Genomic DNA, 20,168 nt, shown 5'->3' with positions numbered 1-20,168 from the left:
CACTAGCAATATTTATATTTGTGATGTGTTGATTAGAATATGAGTAGTTCTTGTAAGGCTTAAGTTTAGGATGCTTCTGACAACATTCACAACTCATTCCATCTATTTAAAGACATAATGAAACAATTATTAGCATTCTTTCAAATCAACTTTAGCTTGTTTGTATGAGTATAAATAATAACTGTTCTCCTGAATTATACATCCCATAGGTATAAAACCCATATCAGTAAAATCAGAAACGTTTTTCTGTTGTCAGCTGCCTGTGTGTTTTTGCATTATTCTTTCTAGACTTAATTCTGCTCCCATCTTTATCAAGAAACTTGTAATAGCAGAGGGACACTTTTCATTGCAGATATGGTATATAAGATGTCATGTTTTCCATGAGCATGTGACAAAAGGAGTTAGCCAGGAAAAAACATAAAAACTGTATCAATAATAACTGACAGTGCGTGAGAGGAAAACACACAAAAGTTCAAGTAACTCTTACCCACAACTGAATTGGAAGTGGGACTGTGCCTCTTGGGGGGGACCAAGGGGTGTGGGGGACCACACAGAAATAAACACATGTTCTCTCTTTCTCCATCTGTAAATAACATTTTCACTCACATAATGCTGAGAACCTCGGTAAGCCAACTGTTACAACTGGGATACTCCTTTTAAGTATTACCATCAACATGTGTGCTAAAAATTAAAGGGTTTTTTTCATCGCTGATGTTTTGTTTAAATTATTATCCATTGTGTAAAAAGGAATCTAAGTTATTAACACCCTTGTGCAAAAATGCCTTTGGAATGCTTAATTAGAAAAAAGAAAATTTCTTCCATTTATTTGGAGAGCAACTTTGCACCAAACCGTATAACAGTAGTGCTTGCTGCGTAACCTACTTTGTGTCTCTCATGTAAAAAATTTTAAAACTACTTAATTTGTGAATTTTTTTGCAACCCACTCATTCTTTCTGGTGACCATACCTCATCATTAAAAGTTTACAGGCCATCTGAAAGCATACATACTGTATCATCTTCAGCTTGGGAGAGTCTTTTTAGAAACCTGTTTGACTGCTGCTTGCAGTCTCCATTCTGTGCTGGCACTAAGAAGAATTCACAATAAACCAGATGCCCCAGGAGATCTCATAAATGTATATGGATCTGTGTTTAACAGCTGGATTAAGCAACTGAACATTTAAATACAGTATCTAGGCAAACTTGCCTTCTAATTTGTACCAATCATGACACGTATATGAAAGTATTTTAATATTAAGCAAGAAAGTTAACAACGGTCTTGATTTTTTCTGCATAAATCCTAAGTGATGTGTCTGATCCTACTCTGAAGTGATGGCTCTCAGGAGCATTATGTTTCTCTTGATTGCAAGTGTATGTCTAATTCAGAGAACACACAGTGGGGCTTTTTTTGTTTCTTGCTAATGCAAGATCACTGGGGTTAAGTGCACAACTCCTGCATTGTAATATTTAATGAATTATCTTGAATACAGCTTCCAAAGATGTGACATCATTTTGAATCTGCACTATTTTATGAACTGCTTGAAGCAGATGACATCACTGCAACACGTAACTGTTTTGTAGAAAACAACTACTGAAAAACCTGAATTCTCTTACCACAGGTATTTTGCATGGAGCTGGACTTTCTCAGCTTCCCAAGCAGCGCTCTCATCCAAATGATCAACATGTTGAGCAGGCTCCAAACAGCCACGTCAAATATGTCTGGTAAAATTATTTAGACAATTGCTCATTTTTACATCCACGTTGTTTATTAATAGGTTCTGGCCTGTGGTCAAGTTAACAGGCTGCTTCCCTAGGAAAGGCTGAGTTATGGCAGTTTGTTTAGGAACATTAAACACAAAGGTAGTGCATAGAAACCCAATCTGCAAATGATGGGCTGCTGATCTGCATCCAGCTCTGAAACTACAGAGTTGATCTTTATTTAATGGCATTCAGTGAGTTCTTACTTATTTATCATTGCACCAAGCCCAAGAAAAATACTGCACGTCTCCAGAAACAGCTGTTAGTGAAGATAGCTTTATTTTCTACTCTGAATCTCTAAGCCACTTCTTAGGGTAATTTTTCTATTATCAAGGAAATAAGATGGGAAATAGGCTGACCTAGCACAGATACTAGGCCAATTTTGCAGGAAATTATTAAGGGGTTTTTATAAGTAACAATTTCACATTCATTCTTTAAATCTGAAGTCTAATATCTTTCAGTAATGGTGTTTTGGATACACTCCCTGGCTTATTTTACATCTGTAGGTGATAGCTACAGGCTTAAGTAAAAACATTAGTGATAAAAATAAGCCATGGAGGACCCGATGCACAACACTGACTACTTCTTTTTTTCATCTTTTTTTTTCTTTTTTTCCCTTGATAATGCAGGAAAATGCTGCAATCTCTAGGAAGGCCAGAGGTCCATATGGCCTTAGATGTCATGATTGTGAGTGGATCAGGCCAGCAGCATGAAGGCTGCTTGCTGCTCACCTCAGAGGTGCTCTTTGTCGTCAGCATCAGTGAAGACACACAGCAGCAGGCATTCCCCGTGACTGAAATCGATTGTCTGGAAGATGATCAGCAAAAAGATCTGCTGAAGGTGCAGCTAAAGCAGCAGAGAGTGCCTTCTGATTTGGAGGTAAAGACTTGAATATGTTTTTCATTCAAAGATAAAGTTACAACTGATGACGATGCTTTTGGCAACAGGGATAGTCACCAGTTGGTTATACTGGGTCAGGAGGCCAAAGGTATAAGTGCCAAACCAGGAGACCTGCTGTTTTCTCATGCCTCATACTTGACTGTGTTGCCCTTTGGATGAGAGGGAGGTGTCTCCTCCCTTCTGTCCTCTTATTGATCATAATATACCATATCTATGACAGAAATTTTCTGAGGGAAAATGTAGAGGAAGTCTGAGTTCTTGGTAAGCATCACCTCTTTTCCAGAAATGTTTTCATGCCTAGATGTGCACAAGGTGTTTATTGTTTGGCAAGTCAGTATTGCTGCCTGTGCCTACAAGGTCCTAGCAAGAGCAGTTCCTTTCATTCTTCTGTGAATTCTGTTGACAGATCAGTGGTGCTGATGCTCCTTTCAGCATGTTTCTTATCTTGCCACTTCCAGTGCAGTTGTTTTGCTTGGCTGCCAGTTGTATTTGCTTCTTTAGATCTTCCTTCTTCTGCAAATGCTAACTTTAAACTGTGTCAGTTCTTTTCTGAGATTGGATGCACCAAGTGTTTGCCAGTAAGAGCATAAAACATTCATCTTCATATTGAAGGATCTCTAAGCCATTTGAATACTTTGGGTTTTGGATGAATTATCTTCTTTTAATGGTAGAAGGGTGTTATATTTTTGCACTTTTGAGAAACAATGTTTATTGTATTAAATTCTCAAGTGGAATCATATGAGAGAGCATTTCAAAAACAAACAAGCATGTCCCAGTTGTTTTTATAGAAGTGTGTCAGAAGTATAGACTGCTATACCAGAAATTTCTGTTTCAAATATAAGAAAAGAACATGTAAAACCCCATGAAGTATGAGGTGTGACAAAAAGTAGGAGCACCTTCAATCAAATCCTAACTTTGCTGAAGTGACTGAAGAGTTTTGCCATCGATTCCAGCACAGCAAGGACTTCATCTGTGTCGTGACAGCACTTGAATATTTTTGTAAAAGCTTTTTTTAGTGCTGAATTCTCTATTTACATTTGTTGTCTTTCCACTAACCTCAGTTTCACAGAGCACTGTTGACTAAAATTGCCTTCTCTCATCAAAAAGCTACATGAGGAATTACTTAAATTTTGATGCAAGTGGACAAAGCTCAGGGTTTTTGTCCTGAGTGCTGAGTGGTTGGGAATGGCACACCTCAGACTGAATCCAGACTATCCTGCTCAGTCCAGAGCTACTGTCCTGGAGGGAAGAAGAAAAAAAAATTGTTCTCCCTAAGGCATTTTATGCACTCAACCTTTTCCAACCCTAAATTTAGCACCAGCTTAAATCCTTTTTTATTAGATTGGAGTGTGATAGCTTTTGTCTTTGTGTCTGGTTACCCAAGGGGTGAGGAGTAGAATGCTGCTATGGGAAAAGGGAAGCTTGCCCAAAGGTTGCTGCAAGAAGGTGATGAAGGGTGCAGAGGAGCTGCCTGTCTGGGAGAAGGGAAGGCAAGGGACAGGGAGCCTAATTCTAGTCCCCACAGCTGCTGCAGCTGGGAATGTGTAGGATTTATGGCCAAGTGGCTCCTCTGAATTCACAGAGCAACCCTACCCGGCATGTGCAGAGTCCAGCTCTCCCACATACACACACCTAGTTATACATGGTAAGTGTGACCTCTTTTGCAGGTACTGGACCAAATACATGGGGGTTTTATGAAATTATGGATGGAAATACGAGAGTCCTACTTAAGTGGTGCAGCAGTGCACCACCAGGAGCTGTAAGCCTTGAGCCACCAGTACAGCATCAGTACAGCATCTTCTTTGCTGACACAGGCTCTTGAGATTGCAGTGAAAATGTGTGGCATGGTAAAAGCTGTGAAGAGTGCCTGTGCCCTGGTGCAGCACAGTCAGTGATGGCAAGACAGCAGAAGTTGAGTGATGCTGTATAAAACAGACCTGGCAAAATATTCCTTCAAAATGCAGATGCTTATGCTTAAATTTGTGTAAAAATTTAAAGAAATGTGCTATAAGAAGGAGCAGTTGAAAGTAAAAGAGACCAGAATAAAAGGAGTTTGAATTTTTTTGTTAAGGCAGCTACACAACGAAAGATTCCAAAAAACTTCATATAGTTTTAGTGATTACCTAGAGTTAAGTAAAATTCTTTTGTAATTAATGTTTACTATGCTTTTTTTGCCTTTGTGGATTGGGAGACCTCATACTTAATAATTTCCTTTCTGGAGCTGAACATGTCAGTTCTGTGGTCCTCTGGGGTGTCATGTGCAGCACCAGTGCTGATGGGAGCCAGAACCTCCCCTTCAGCTCCCTGTGAAGAGCTTCTAAAAACTGGATGTGATGTGATTAGGAAAAGGAACCTTAGGAGGAACAAGTTGTGACTTGCAGCTGAGCAGCCTCCGAGCTGCTGACCTACACCTAAATAGGCACAACTCCTCAATATTAAAACTAGGCCATCTTGTTGCACTGGAGATGTCCTCAGCTGAAGTGCAGACATGTCTGTGCATGATGACATTAGTAAAGATGGACAGAATTTTTAGCTGGAAAATGCCTAGTCAAGTCAACCAAAATATTATGATAAGTTTAGCAAAACAGAGGTAATGTTACCAAATGTAAATTATCTCTATTTTTCTGACTAATTTAGTCAAAAATGATAGAAATAATGCAGCAAATTGAAACAATTCATTTCAATGTTTAAAAAATCCACTTTTTTGTATTACTGCTCACAAAAATAATTGCCAAAAGTTTTGTTTCAGCTCTGCCCAAAACAGTTTCTCCCATTCCCCCTCCTCAGCTTCTTGGAACAGTTAGGAAACAAAACATGAGTTTCTACAGCTGTAATCACCAGAGATATTATAGAGCATATTTTGACTCCTTCAGCAATTGGTTTGCCTGATGGCTTGTTCGCCTACACAATATATAACTTAATCCATCTGGCTAGGAATAGCCTGGATGGATTCTTGAAAACTCTGGCACTGACAACATTTTTATTGAAAGGGAAGCATTAATTGTACTTGGATTATCTTCCAAAGTAATTGACACGCTACTTGCTTCCAGACAGATGTCATACTCAAAAGGCCTGCTCTTCCAGCTGCTCTTGGTATAGCTCATAATATGAAGAAGACAACAACAAATCGAAGGGCTCTTCAAATATTCCAGAATTTTTTTGTGGTAATATGCAACAGGGCTTTCATGACAGTGCTACATGTTACCATCTTTAGAGCTGAAAACCAGTCTCTGGATTCTTCAAAGGAGTGGAAAAAAAAACCTTAAGAACCAGACCTTAGTCGGTGTGCACAGAGGAGCCCAACACATCTGGACTGCCCAACACAAGGTGCTGTTTGTCTACTGTGGAGTCAGAATTGCTGAAGGCTTATTCTTTATAAGCTGTAAAGGGAGGAATTTTAGAAGCATTGTGGAGTTCTTAACCCAAAAGTATATTTTGACTCGTTAAGCAATTGGTTTGCCTGATGGCTTGTTTGACTCCACAATATATAAAGCCAAAAGTTCTTAACCCTTCCAGCATGAAAGGGCATGATATCTGTACTATTCCTCTAGCAGGTGCATTAAGCAACCCTTGACTAAATTTTGAACCATTGAATGGTCTGGATATTAACATGATAGTTGTGCAAAGCCATGAGTGAGAGCACTTAGTGACAATGTTAGGTGCCTTTTGGGAAAAAATACAATTCCAAGCTTCTGTTCTTGTCTTGACAATATAAGCTAAACTGAAAGTGGCTGCAGAAGCAGTTAGTTAGTTACAGATGAAGCCCTCTAGAAGCAGGCAGGGTCCCAGTTACTTTGGAAGACCATCCAAGCACAGTTAATATTTCCTCCTGGATAATTATGGTGTATCTGTGGAATATAGCCTGAGGCTGAATGAAGAATGGGTTCACAAGAGTAGGTGAATGGGATGCCAGCACCATTTCCATCTGATAAGCTGGGTCTTCTGGTCAGTGTGAAGGCAGAACCCAGCTGCCCCTGGGCTTACCTCTCTAGAAGGAGAAATCAGGAAAAAGTGTGAAGCCACCTACATGCAAGATTTACCCCATAACTTAAAATCTAGTTTACATAGGTGGTGCTTCAGCATATTTCTCTCCTTTCAACCGGTGAAACAGACTGACTCCTGAGATACTTCTACTGAGCCACCACACTGAAGACGTGGTTCAGACACCATTCTCCACTGTTAGCCGTGATTCTGCTGCAGAGTCTGCCTTCTGATTTTTCCCTCTCTTAAGGTCGTTCATGAAAACAACACTCCCCTCTGCCCATTTCATCATTTCTGCTGTTTCTAGGCATAGGCATCAACCTTAAGCTTCTGAGCTTGTTCGTGAGCCTGCTTCCTTTTGCATTTTTGTGATGATGATTGAAAACAGGAGTGTTTCTACTTGCTGAGCAGCAAATCCATCTCCAAAGGCATAGTAAAAAAAAAACAGAAGGGACTGTTTTGATGTGAATGTGACATCTGTCACTATCCATCAGTTATATTAACCCTCTCTTCAAATAAGCAACGGTGTATTTAAAATGAGTCTTGCAGTCCAGAGATGTGACCAGATACTGATCATGGAATCCAATGGCAGTTTAAAAACATCATCATATCTAGTAAGATGTGTAAAACTCCTTGAAAGACATGCAGAAGATAGCAGTCTATAAATCCTTACTGTGATGTCCAACAAAGACATTTGAGACCCTACAGAAATTAAACTGGTCAGCAGTTCTGCAGCTGTAAATAAGGAAGCATCAAACCCTAGCCCTAGGATAACTCCTGTCTTTTTGTTCATTATCGTATTTTGGAAATAACTTCTGTTCTGAATGACTTAGATAGTCATACTACTGTAGCATCCATGGTAGTATTTTTGAAATAAAGTTTTTTTGAAACCATGCAATTAGCTTGCCTTCCCTTCTCAAGCTAGCCATAGTTGTCTTCAACTTCTTCAAAAAAGTGGGCACAGCAGATTGACCTTCCAAAGTCAGGTTTGTCCACAGCTTTTCATCTAATACTTTATCTGGTTGGAACCATAGGTAGATGCCACCTTTCTGTTGACAGTATTTGATTTACTGTATTTTTTTCCACTCGGTAGGTCGCTTGAATCCCTCTTGCTAGGGCCTTGAACCTCTACGTATTTCAGTCTGCAGAAAAGAGATTTCTTCAGAGGAGTCCTTCCAGCTCCTGGTGGTGGGAAAGCCAGTTTGCACAGACACCTTAATGTCTTCTCCAGAAAGAAAATACCCAAAACATCTTTAGTAAAACCCTTTTGTTTAAAAAAAGTCCATGTGTGAGTCCTCTGACCCAGAATGGGGGTTTTTTTGTTACCAGAAGCAGATGGATATATCCTGCCATAGAACATTCACCTGGAAGGTAGCTTCTAGTCTTTATTTTAAATCAAGTTAAAGACCTAAAACTAACTGCCCAGATATTAGCTATGGGCTGTCTTTCATTGTTCTTTTTGAGAAAATGTTTTTGCTAATTAGAATTGCTATCTGATAAGCACTTCCATGAGCTACTGGCATTTTTCTAAAAGGGATCCGGATGCTTTTGCTGTATACAAAGAGTTGATCTGTTGTAAAGTTCTACTCATGGCCAAGGTGTCCATCCATGAAATTCTCAAAAGATACTGCTTAAATTTTCTGTGGCAGAGTTAGGGCTTCTCAGAAGTGTCCAAAACAGCGGAGGGGAGGACTAATTCACCAAGGACTAAACTATGGGAGAACATTGTTGATTTAAAAAATCTTTTGAACTATCGTAAGGAATATTTTAGGGAGGAGGGTTTTTAAGAGAGTAATATGGAAGTCATTGTCCTTACTACTCAGTTCAGTTGCTGTCAAATACTCAATAATTATTTTATCGTATCTGATTTCAGGCCGATGGAGCTAGAGAGAGACTGTCAGAACAACAGTACAACCGCCTGGTGGAGTACATCACAAAGACATCCTACCACCTCACTCCCAGCACCTCCACAGTGCCAGCACCGCAAACTGTGGCTGCTGAACAGCCCCCAACTATAACGAAAACCTATCAGTATGTAGTTGATCCAAATTTTGCACAAGTATTCATTAGCAAATTCACCATGGTGAAAAATAAGGCCTTGAGGAAAGGATTTAATTAATAGTTATTTGTGTTGAGTATAGTAATGCCATACCAGTGTGAAAGTAATGCTTTCTCTGCAGTAACCTACATCAAGTAGAGATGCATATAATTTTTGAGGAGGTAGAATTGGTAACAAAGCCCAATAGCTTTTCTAATCTTAACAACATTCCTGCTCTCTAGCCAAGATACTAGTGCTGGAAGGAAAGTGTTCTGGCAAATGAATAAAGTGAGAAGGAACAGCCTTGGACTATAGCTCAATCAAAATCCCTTTTCAATAACCAAAAATTAGAGAATAGGGGAAAACTGCGTGCATACAGACATTTGTGCCACACACACAAATGTCTATCAATACCTCTATATCATCTTTTAGGGTCTGCCAGTTTCTGTTATAAACCAGGTTTATAACTCAGCTGTAAAAACTTGCTCAAGGCTGAGCCTTTCCCCCCACACCCACTCTCCCCCAACATGTGCATCCTGAGGCAAAACATTTTCCCCCACTAAATCTGAAAAACCAAGTGTGGCTGTTTTAAGTTACTAGTGACAGCTGGGTTTTAGCACCACTTTAACCTTAAAATAGCTTCCTTTATTTGACTGAAGTTTTGCAGGACATTAGTCCGTAATGTAAACTAGTGCCTTTGTGTGGTTTGGAGGACAAAACATGAACTACAACATGAATTTATTTTTAAAACTGTCTGTATACAGAAACTTTATTTTATCCACCATCAAATTTTCAGAAGTACTTTCGATGTGTGTATGACTGTGCATTGTCTGGTCATTAGCTGGAAGTAACATGCAGTTCGAAAATTTAAGAAACAGAGCTGTCTCCTCAAAATTCATAAGCTCAATGTAACCCAGATGTGCAGGTGCTAAGTACAGCCTTGTGGGGTCTTGCTTATTTCTGATCTATGTTGTATGTGCTCCCTTCAGCCCTAATTCATTTTATGCTTATCATCTTGAAACAGATAAAACCGGGAATATTTGGAAACATGACCTTTCAAGTATGTACTAAGCAAAGTGAGATTTCTTTTTTTCCAAATTGATTGAAAACTATGGACCCACAGGCACATTAATAGTTAATGATACCATCACAATACACTTACAAATATATGTTAAATAGCTGTATTTCTTGTAGTAGACAAGAAATCACTATCTCTGGGCACAGTTAGATGACTTTATAAACCAAATCTGGCTATGGCAGTTTTATTTTAAAACCCAAAAGCTTACTTGGTTTTCAACTATGCATGTTAACTTTTCTCCCCTTTTCTATGTGTTTACGGACATGAATTTTGTCTGGAGATTCCTGAACATGGCTGGAGTCAGAGATAAGAACTGGAATAAAATCTGATCACCATTTGGAGCATATGCTTTAGAGTTAATAACTCCTATGCATACTTGATATGACCAAATGCACAGTAAATAAGAATGTAGTAACTGCAATGTTTTTCATGTGAGTTGTTTTGTTAAAAGGTATTTCTAAAAGCCGTGTCTCTCATGTACTGGGAATACTGGGGCCTGGAGTCTGCATTATCCTTTTCTGACTGTGAAATAAGCCCATCCATTATCAACATTTCATACAGTGGTTTAATAACTTAGTCATTGTTTAAATAACACTATTTAAAAATTCTATATGTATATACACACCCATGCTTCGTTCCTGAATATTTTATGGAAATTGTTTAATATTTCTAATTTTGCATTTTGATGGATAAATTGTAATATAATGGAATTGTTTAAAGGTAATAAAGCTATTCCTATAATACTTGGGTGTGTGAGGTGTTTGGTCATTCAGTTACAAGATGCAGAACGATGACAATACTGACGTACAAACTTCATGTGGACCCCATTAGATTCCAGTTAGTCACTGGACTTTGTAATGTACCAGAAAATGCAATAGATCGTGACAATGCTTTGGAAGCAAAAACTGATGATTAGATTGCCAAAAAATGTGTACTGAAAAGTTTTATGCTTTTGTGACTGAATCAAAACAGTACTGTAGTCACCATTTGAGTTAAACCAATCTGTTCCTTATTTATGCAGTACACAGACAAGCCAAGGGGATGCAAACACACCTGTAAAAAATGAGGGACAGCAGTTTCATTTCTAAAAGTTTGTAGATTTCAGCCATTATTTAAAATACATTTGTGTTTTTCCTGAATTACAGTCTCCTGGAATAAACGCTTAAATTACACTTTTCTTCAGTGAATTGAGCTGCATCTTTACTGCATTAGACAGGTTCTTTCTCCCCCTTCTAACCACATGTATGGAAACGAGTGGAGATGGCACATAAATCAGCCTCTCCTACATATGAGCTGCGTGAACTATGAAAACAAAGTTGTCCAAAGAGCAGCTGCCTGTACTTAGCTGCTAAAGCACTGCAGTGTGTACTCTTAAAACATGCCTACTCTCATAATGCTCTTTAGACCTGGAGAGCTCACAACTTCAGATCTATCTTTTTAGTTTGCTTCCAGAACAATCAATCACTCCTCAAACACTCGAGAATAAAGCAAGCCAGCCAAAAAATTTGAAGGCATGGTCAGGTTTATATACAGAAAGACCTTTCCCAAAGTAGTTTAGGTCAAATAACTCCTTTTTATATATTATTTCATACATAAATACAGCAAAAACCTTTAGACAGTTGGGATGGTCTCAGAGCGGACAAGCATGTTTTTTCAGCCCTGCATCTCCTAGAAACAGCATGCCAGACCCTGTAACAAGCAACTGATTAGGGTCTTATTCACAGGTCTTGTACTATGCTAAGTCCCACTCCCATTCTTTGTAAGATAGAATTAGCTGAACTCTTGCTGACAAAGGCAAAAAACAAAAGAAAAACTGGCAGGTTGGTGCTGATCTCAGAACAGCAGGTTAGGTACCCAGCTTTGCTGTCCCTACTCCAAAGGAATGCAAGCTGTGGGCTGGTTGGCATTGCCTGCTGAAGGGAAGTACTTGTCTTGCATCCAGTGTGAAACCAGAATGTATACAGAAAGCAACGATTACAGCCTGCAGATTCTCAAAGCGCAGCCATGAAAATTAGAGCTCACCTTTCTTTGTTGAATACATTGAATACACACCTCTGAGCTCTGCTGTATTGTCAAAAACTGCTTTCAATCACAAAACTCATTCCTTTAAATCAACACGTGCTGGAAAGTGAAGGAATACAGACTACAATAACTGCTGCTTGCTACAACAGCTTAGAAGAAACAGAATTTAAAAGTAAATTAATTCATAGCAACTGGGAAGAAGAGAGGGACTACAACTGCAAGGCAAGTCATGTCTATTAGCCTGCACACCTGGCAGTAGCAAGTTTCTTTGCCTCTGAAGCTGTCAGTATGACTGAAGACCACTGGCTATTTAAACATGCACAGGCCTGAGAAAATGTTAGTCAGTACTTAATGGCATACAATGTTTATACTGTACATTGGGAAGATAAATGGGTATCATTTGCTGTTGTTAAGCTCTGGTTTACATTTATAGGAGAACGGGTATTTTGATTACTAGATGGTTTCCCCTGCACCACTAATGTCAAATTCTTTCTCTGCTTAAAGGAAGCATTGCCTGTATGGGAAGTTCAAAGAAAATCCCACATTGGTCTAAAAAGTGTTCTGGATCACATACATTACTTACGTGCTTTCATTAGTCCAAATGTTGTTCAAGGATACCTATTAAGTGTTAAGTAGTTAATGATCCATGTAAAATAATAAGAGTTACTCCAAACAGGATTTGAACTGAAGACCTTCAAATACAACACAGATGGCCTAATTTGTCATGCTGCTTCATACCAAACCTCCCCTTTCACGCAGTCAGCTTTTGACTGCTCTCCTAGTACCCACATGCAGCAAACAAAAGCTGCAGTCCTAGTACCTTGTTTCTCCTGAGCAACAGGCAATGACAAAGCCTGTCCTCACTGACAGGTAGGTAAGACAGAGCATCAGGTCTCAGACTGCACAGAATGTAGCAGAGATCCAAACTATGCTTAGCTGACTACTTCCAGATATTGAAAAGGTGATGATACATGTCTAAAAGCAGCATGCCAAGATTTTCATTACCATAATATCCTAAAGTATTTCTTATTTTGTCTGCCCATACCCCCTTTCCCCTTGTACATCAAACACACATGAACATGTCTGCAGTTTACAGTCATTTCCCAATTACAGTAACTAACATACCACGTGTAAGAATAGGCATTTGCAGTCTGTAAGTCTTGCTATAGCCGTTTGCTGCTGTAAGGAAGGCAATATAGTGATGACAGCAGAAAAAAACAGGAGGGTTGGCTAGTATATTTCCAGAATGGCTCTCCAAATTCTTTCCTCTCAAGATCAGTTCACCTTGTGAAGTCTGAGGTAACACAGACCTTTCCAGAAATCTATCCTCTCTCTTCCTGTAACATCTGTCCTCTTGCATATTCCCACCCATCAGCAGCTGGGACAACCTAGCTGTCTATGCTTAGGGATATTCTGTGTTATCAAATGTGGAATTTGGCCACAACAGAGATGCAAATAATTCCTGGAGGAAAGAAAATTAGACTTAGTCATCTTGTGCAGTTTCTGACCACCTTGAGCAAATTTGAGTAGTTTCCACCACTCTTCCCAGCATCTAAGCCTTTAAGCATTTCTACATTAATGAAGACAACTAAATGCCACTGACATATGTATTTTATTTAGTTAGTTACATTAGAGCGTGCCATGCACTGAAGTGCATTACACTTCACAATTCAGTGAACAAATAAGGTTCGGTCATCAGGTCTCCTTGGACTAAATGGGATCTGCAAGATAAAAAAAATATTACATTATGATGGACAAACTTCATGCTCTGAGTAAACATATTAGTATGTATGAATGCAAAGCAACAGAGAGAAATGTTTATGTGGTAGTTTAGTCTAGAGGAATTCCCCCTGTTATTTCCTGATGGTTTAAGATTCATACACCCTTCATGTGGCAAACAGAAGTGAAACATGGAACAAATCAAGAGCTGGAACAACACCGCACAGCACATCAGATTCTCTATACATGCTGCACTGGTAACTGAATCAATCTTGCTGAGGGACTGCAGGAGAAAGGAATGCAGCCTTCAGATAGGAGCCAGAGAGGAAACAAGTGGTGCAGGCAGCCTACCAAGGAAGGAAGAAAACCAAATTCAAATTGCTTCTCCCTATTATACTGAACACCATCCAAGACCAGCTGTGCTCCATGACAAAAGTCATGCAAGTGGTTAGCACCAAACTCCAAGCTTGCCCCGTTTTTCTATGACTGAGCACACAGTAGAGGTAGAGGTAGGACACTCCTCAGATTTATATGTGCACTTAGTTTCCATTGTCAGGATCACCACAAGGAGACCACACCAAGTTGATGAAACACTGAGGTGCCAAGGTGCCTCCATGCCCAGCAGGAACAAATGGTACAGAGTGCCCTGCTACCACCTTAACTAATGAATTCTCCTCCCTGCCTACCCTACCCTTTCCTCAATTTTGGGGCTAAGTACTGATTCCAGAGTGAGTATTCAGTGAGGTTAAGCCACTGTATTTACTGTCACATACAGAATATAGTCCAACAAAATAAGAGATGTAGAGTGTGCACAACCACTGTACCCTTTAGGTAACTCTACCAAAAAAAAGACATCAAATTCAACCTCCATAGCTAAGATTTAAACTACTGAGGCAACCAAAAATGTCTTCCATCTGTTCTGTGTACTTGTCCTTTACAGAACATTTGAAACACTGGCATTGTTTTCCCCTTCTACTTTTGCATTAATGTGCAGGCACAACAAAAAACAACCTCTTTCTACTATAGAGTGAAAAATATGTTCTTATATAAATAGGCTAAGGAATAAGAAGCATCAGCAATTCAAACAAAATCACATAAAAAGATTTGTCTCATTTTCTTTTGAGCCAGTACAATTAAGAAATGGAAGAAATGTTTAGGAAATATTTAATTTTAACAGGTGCACACAACGTGCAACTTTTTATTTTTAACCTGCAAATGGGAACACAAGCTAACTGAGCTCTATTTGCATTGAAAAAAATCCTGCTCATGATTCCAATTAAATATTCAACATGCATCCTTGTTAACAGTGTTTGTTTCAAATGATTTTACCACCAGATGGCCCTTCAGAATACACTGATGAAGGCCACCTGACTAAAGAATGCAATCCAGTGTCTAAGGAAGTTTAAAAGTGACTATATATTAGCAATAGGATTGAACCAGAGGCAGAATTACCAAGATTTAAACCTTGGTTGGTTTAAACCAGGTGAATTTATAATTTCATTATTTATCTTCGTTGCACTCATAGCTAAAGAGCGGCAGTATCCCACTGTCCAAAAAAAAAAAAAAAAACCAGAAAAAACCAACTGGCTTGGTAGTTTGGGACTGACAAAGTTTTTTTTCCTTTTTCTCTAATTTTTTAGAAGAGATGGAGCTCTGGGCTTTTTATGTAATTGTGTTATGCAGAAACCACAGAGTTGCAGATTGTCACAAAACAGAATATTGTATTAATACTGTTAAGTACAAGTCTTTTATTCAATGTTGCTGCTTCACGCAAACAGGCTGAGAAAACCCAGCTGGCCAGGATAATTAGAGCCACAGATTATCACGTAATGATCACAATATGAAAACATTCCAAAAGAATGAAAAAGCTATCATTCTAGATTAGTCTGAAGTAATTTTAGAAGAAGCAGAGAACTCAATGTAAAAAATTTGCATCAAGAAAGGTGGAAAAACTCTTTATTGAGTTGTCACATGAGCTTGTGCAGTTTAGTGAGTGCAGTTATTAGTAACTACAGCACGACTGAAATCAAGGCTTTTTTCCTGGTGTTACAAGTAAGGGAGAACACAGAGCTGTACATCACTGCAATTTATATATATATATGTGTGTGTGTGGGTGTGTGCATATAAATGTATTTTCCCCCATGACTAGTTATCTTGCCCCTCTCACCAACTTCAAAATAAAAAAGGATGTGCAGAAGCTATCTCTGTTTCTTACATTAAGATGCAAGCTATGAGAGAGAAACAGCCTCTCCATTTTCTCACTCACTGTACCACCACAAGTATGTAAGCAGTAGATAGACACAGCCCCAAGTTAAGCAGTTCAAGATGTGACAGCATCAACATAACAGTGGAATCAGGGAAGACCTGGAGTTTAATACAAGAACTTTGTCTCCTCTCCATGGTTTCATGAGGAGGGCAAAGGCCTGGCATCAACACTCTGTCTCCTATATCATATGAGTTAAACAAATTACCCAAAAGGTATTCAGGAGCTCCTATCCTGCCCTTACCCTCAGCCCTCAATTCCCCTATTTCTTCACATTTTTATTACCCAGAGTTCTCTTGAGCGCAATTTGTATCCTTTTTCTTCGGAAATCCCTTTTGATTTGAAAAAAAAGGAAAAGCCTCCCAACAGAAGCACAACATCTCACTGAAACAATCTCACTTACCCCTGTACTAACACAGAGTAGCTTACTACCTACAAATGCAGCTTACCATCATTTGAGTGGTGCAGACTCAAACACACCAGCTGCCTTCATGGCTTCAAAGTCCTTCATAGCATCGTAGTTTTTATAGAACTCTGCATAAGCTCGTTTTCTGGGTTCAGCAATTCCAAACTGGAAAGTAACACACAGAAAATTAAAGCTTGCAAAGCTTTATTAACAGAATTTTTTTTTTGTTAGTGCTATGATTTCTATCAGTGGATATTAGTCTAAAAGGCCTTTAGCTGAAATTATTAAATATTACTTTTTTCCTGTTAAAATCCACAGTTCAGGATACCTGACCATTGGTCAGGAAAACAAATGTCGGAAATAAAACCTTAAAAAGAAGGTACGTTACAAAGCAGCACATCACATATTTAAGATCCAAACCTGCTCCATTTATATTGATACTCATGTGTTCAACACCATCCCTGCTAATAGTTTTATACATAAACCATGTCATTATTGCAAATTTTATGCCTGTGGGCAGCTGCAAAACTGTAACTCCAGATAAAATGGCACCCTAAACTGAAGTTTGACTACATTTGACTTACATCGTAAGTCAACTTCAGAAGCCTGGTAAAATTTTACAAGACTGCCAAGCCACTCTGACAGCTCACCAACATAAAAAGACACAATCCTGACTCCTTGGATACTCATTCACCTGAAGCACAGGAGTATGCTCAAAAATCCCCCAAAAACGTGAAGAGAAGTCCAAGGTGGGTTTGTACAACAGTATCTAACAAGTAACAAAGTAAATCCCTCCTGAGAGCCGAGTTACTTGTTCTAAGTATGGTCTGCCGCCTTACCAGGGGGTGCCAAATAAGGGATACACCCAGAGACTATTAAGAAATTTATATTGTTAACTCTGACCACAAACAAGCTTGTCTACCCCTTAACAGATGTATTGAGTACATGTTGAGCTTTAACTGTGTGAGCTTATTGTTTCTGATAGACATTTGTTGCTCTTAGAAGTTTAAAGTTTTGTGAATTACCTGAAATTACCTTCATTGCTAGTCACTTTGTACAGCTTTCTGCTGCAAATAGTATATGCGTGAGTTCAATGGGCAAACCAAGATCCCGTTCTTCCCCAGAAATTCACACTTGTTTGCTTCATGTATGAGATCCCAGAATTATTTAGTTAAGGGCACTTGAGAACAACTACTGCTCTTATCTTTATCAGAAGACCAACCTCTAAGTGTGTTTTTCTGGAAATGTAACGGTCCATTTCCACATGATACCTCAAAAGAAAGGACAGAAGGACCACATCACCCCTTCCCACACTGATCTCTTTAGTGTGAAGGATGGGTTTTCCAAATTGCTTAAGAGCAAGTTTTCTGAAATCAGTCAAGAGATAAAATAAGGCTTTGACAACTCTGAATCTAGGATAAGGTGACAGAAAGACACACAAATTATCCAGAGTTCATGTGCATCAACTGTGTGAATGATCAAGAGCAGTATGAGACTGGGAGACTCCAGGTTAAGTTGTCACGAATTGCGTGATCTTGACCACACAGCTTAAAGCAACAGGTTATTCATATTATTTCTTCAAATGAAGATTAGCAGGATTTATTTATGTTTTGGAAACATGCTTACAAAAATACATTACTAAACCTTTCTGATGAACAGCTCAACCGAATCTCAACAGAAAAATATTATGAATTCTTAAAACACTCCAATGAGCACAGTTTGTAATTGAATGACTTCAGAGCCCACCTTGTATAAAGCTGCACATCCTATTGACACAAAAAATGCCCCAAAAAGGTGAAACTTCATCCTTCTGGCCAACAGGCGCCGCATTTGTGGCTTGGGCAACAGTGCAGACGACATGGTGACTTTACTTCCTAAAAGATGAAAAGTAAAAGAAAAAAAGGAGATAAAGAGAGTTGCAGGAGAAGCAGCTCTACTGAAACAACTTTCTAGATCTAGATCGTACTTTCTGTATGGTGTAATCATCATCTTCACGAGATAAGCAACAGTGCTCCCGTGTATTTGACCTTCCAATGACAATATTTGAGGGACAACATTCAAGGGCAACCTATTTATGACATGAATCTAAATCAGTTTTTACACTCCTTGCATACACTATTTGTGGGATCAAGACTGGCCTTCGCTGCTCACACTAAATCCCCCCTCCCTGCAGGGTCTTCCCTTCCAGGCCTGCTGTCCCGGAATTCAGGTCAGAAGACACTCCAAGCGGTCCTGGAGCCAGGCTGGGCCCAGACCCGCGCCGCTCCCCGCTCCGGGGGCGCCCCGGCCCCGCTCTGCCGCCGCCGCAGGGCCCGACCCCGCCGCCCTCAGGGACGCGCAGAGGTCACGGCGCTGCCGCGGGGCCGCGGCCAAGGGGGGAGCGGCGGCTGGCACCCTCGGGATGAGGGGGCCGAGGGAAGGCAGAGGGAGCCCGGGGGTGCGGAAGGAGCCCGGGGGGCCCGGCGAGCGGGCGGCGCGGCCTCACCTCCGCTCCCACCGAGGTCCTGCCGCCGCCGCCCGCGCTCCCGCTGAGCTCGCGCCACTCCGCATGCGCGGGGCGCCGGCGTACGGCGGGCGGCGCGGGCCAAACTCGGCCGTGCGGAGCGCCCGGCCCCGCGCAGGGACAAATCAGGGGCGCGGAATCACATGGGTTGGGAAGGACCTCCGGGATCGTGGAGTCCAACCTGTGACCGAACACCACCGTGTCAACCACACCATGGCACTGAATGCCACATCCAGTCTTTCCTTAAACACCACCAGGGACGGTGACTCCACTACCTCCCTGGACAGTCCACTCCAATGTCTAATCACCCTTTTGTAAAGAAATTCCTCCTAATGCCCAACCTAAACCGCCCCTGGTGCAGCTTAAGATTGTGCCCTCTTGTCCTGTCACTTGTTGCTTGGGAGAAGAGCTCGACCTCCACCCGGAATCAACCTCCTTTCAGGGAGTTGTAGAGAGCGACAAGGTCAGCCCTGAGCCGCCTCCTCTCCAGGCTGAGCAACCCCAGCTCCCTCAGCCACTTCTCATCAAACTTGTGCTCCAGACCCTTCACCAGCTCCATTGCCTTTCTCTGGACTCGTTCCAGCACCTCAATGTCCTTCCTGTAGTGAGGAGCCCAAACTGGACATGGCACTCGAGGTGTGGCCTCACCAGTGCCAAGTACAGGGGGACAACCACTGCCCTGGTCCTGCTGGCTACACTATCCCTGATACAGACCAGGATGTCTTTGGCCTTCTTGGCCACCTGGACACAGTGCTGGCTCATGTTCAGGTCCCTTTTTATGTCTTGAAGGTCCCTTCCAACCCAAATCCTTCTGTGATTCTGTGATTCCATTAAGAGCCATAGGAGAAGACTGTGCTGGCCCCCTTGAAGGATGCAGAGGGTGACACTGCGATGCCAAGAGGCTCAAGCCTTTCCATATAGAGTTTGCCAGGACTTATTGGCCAAGCCTAGAAACAAATTAAACCATTCATAATCCTTTCTAGATATCCCTTAGCCAGTTTTTGTACCTTTCTTGGAAATGAGGCACATGTGCTTTGCCCGTGATTTCCACATAATCACCACCTGCATGTGGAATTGTCATTTTTATTCCTGGGGAGTCTCTGTGGGATTTACACTAAATGCTATGAAATCCTGCCTTGAAAAAACAAGTCCCTCCTGTGCAATGAGGTATTTATTCAAGCTTTTCACTCCTTTGCCAAAGCCAGCAGATCCTGACATAAAATGACAGAAGAGATGGGCCCTTAAAACTGAAGAGAAGTTGCTTTACCTATGATGGAATTAAGAGGAAAGTGTCAGTAGAAAATTGCAGAGGGAACTCGTACAGCTGTGGCTACAAGCTGGGAGAATGGTCTTTGCAAGAGGCGTTTGAAAAGACACAATTTGGACAACATTCCTCAAACTGAAGAAAAGTTTGTTACAATAGTTGAGGCCAAAATGAAAAATGTCTGTCCAAGAGTTTTCCCCCATGTGGATTAACACAAAAACCTAAATGTTAATGATGTC

General features: G+C 40.5%; 2 protein-coding genes across 5 annotated transcripts in view; one reads left to right on the top strand and one right to left on the bottom strand.

The window, feature by feature from the left end:
- Positions 1-10,498, top strand: part of VPS13B (vacuolar protein sorting 13 homolog B) — a 424,870-nt gene extending 414,372 nt beyond the window's left edge. For 3 of the 4 annotated variants that reach the window (XM_027692551.1, XM_027692552.1, XM_027692549.1), the window contains 3 exons: positions 1,617-1,719; positions 2,385-2,634; positions 8,510-10,498. In XM_027692551.1, coding sequence (XP_027548352.1) covers positions 1,617-1,719; positions 2,385-2,634; positions 8,510-8,755 — 599 coding nt within the window. In that variant the 3' untranslated portion in view covers positions 8,756-10,498. The remainder of the gene's footprint in view (positions 1-1,616; positions 1,720-2,384; positions 2,635-8,509) is intronic. The other variant, XM_027692550.1, reaches the window with a different exon arrangement.
- Positions 10,499-13,367: 2,869 nt separating this feature from the next.
- LOC113971941 (cytochrome c oxidase subunit 6C) lies at positions 13,368-18,730 on the bottom strand. Its single transcript, XM_027692496.1, has 4 exons — positions 18,648-18,730; positions 17,909-18,036; positions 16,206-16,327; positions 13,368-13,495 (listed from the first exon to the last, which is right to left on the bottom strand). The coding sequence occupies exons 2-3, from the start codon at positions 18,020-18,022 to the stop codon at positions 16,208-16,210; spliced, it is 234 nt and encodes a 77-aa protein (XP_027548297.1). The 5' UTR covers positions 18,023-18,036; positions 18,648-18,730; the 3' UTR covers positions 13,368-13,495; positions 16,206-16,207.
- Positions 18,731-20,168: the final 1,438 nt, after the last annotated feature.

The sequence above is a fragment of the Neopelma chrysocephalum genome, unplaced genomic scaffold, assembly GCF_003984885.1.
Source record: "Neopelma chrysocephalum unplaced genomic scaffold, ASM398488v2 Primary Assembly neopelma1_86, whole genome shotgun sequence".
Classification (NCBI taxonomy): domain Eukaryota; kingdom Metazoa; phylum Chordata; class Aves; order Passeriformes; family Pipridae; genus Neopelma; species Neopelma chrysocephalum.
Note: the sequence above shows the minus strand (reverse complement) of the source record. Positions and strands in the feature narration are given on the sequence as shown.

Excerpts from the sequence above, each read along its gene's own strand:
- LOC113971941 (XM_027692496.1), bottom strand. The coding sequence starts at position 18,022 with ATGTCGTCTGCACTGTTGCCCAAGCCACAAATGCGGCGCCTGTTGGCC. Across the intron at positions 16,328-17,908 it reads GATGTGCAGCTTTATACAAG|TTTGGAATTGCTGAACCCAG; the intron begins GTGGGCTCTGAA and ends GTTACTTTCCAG.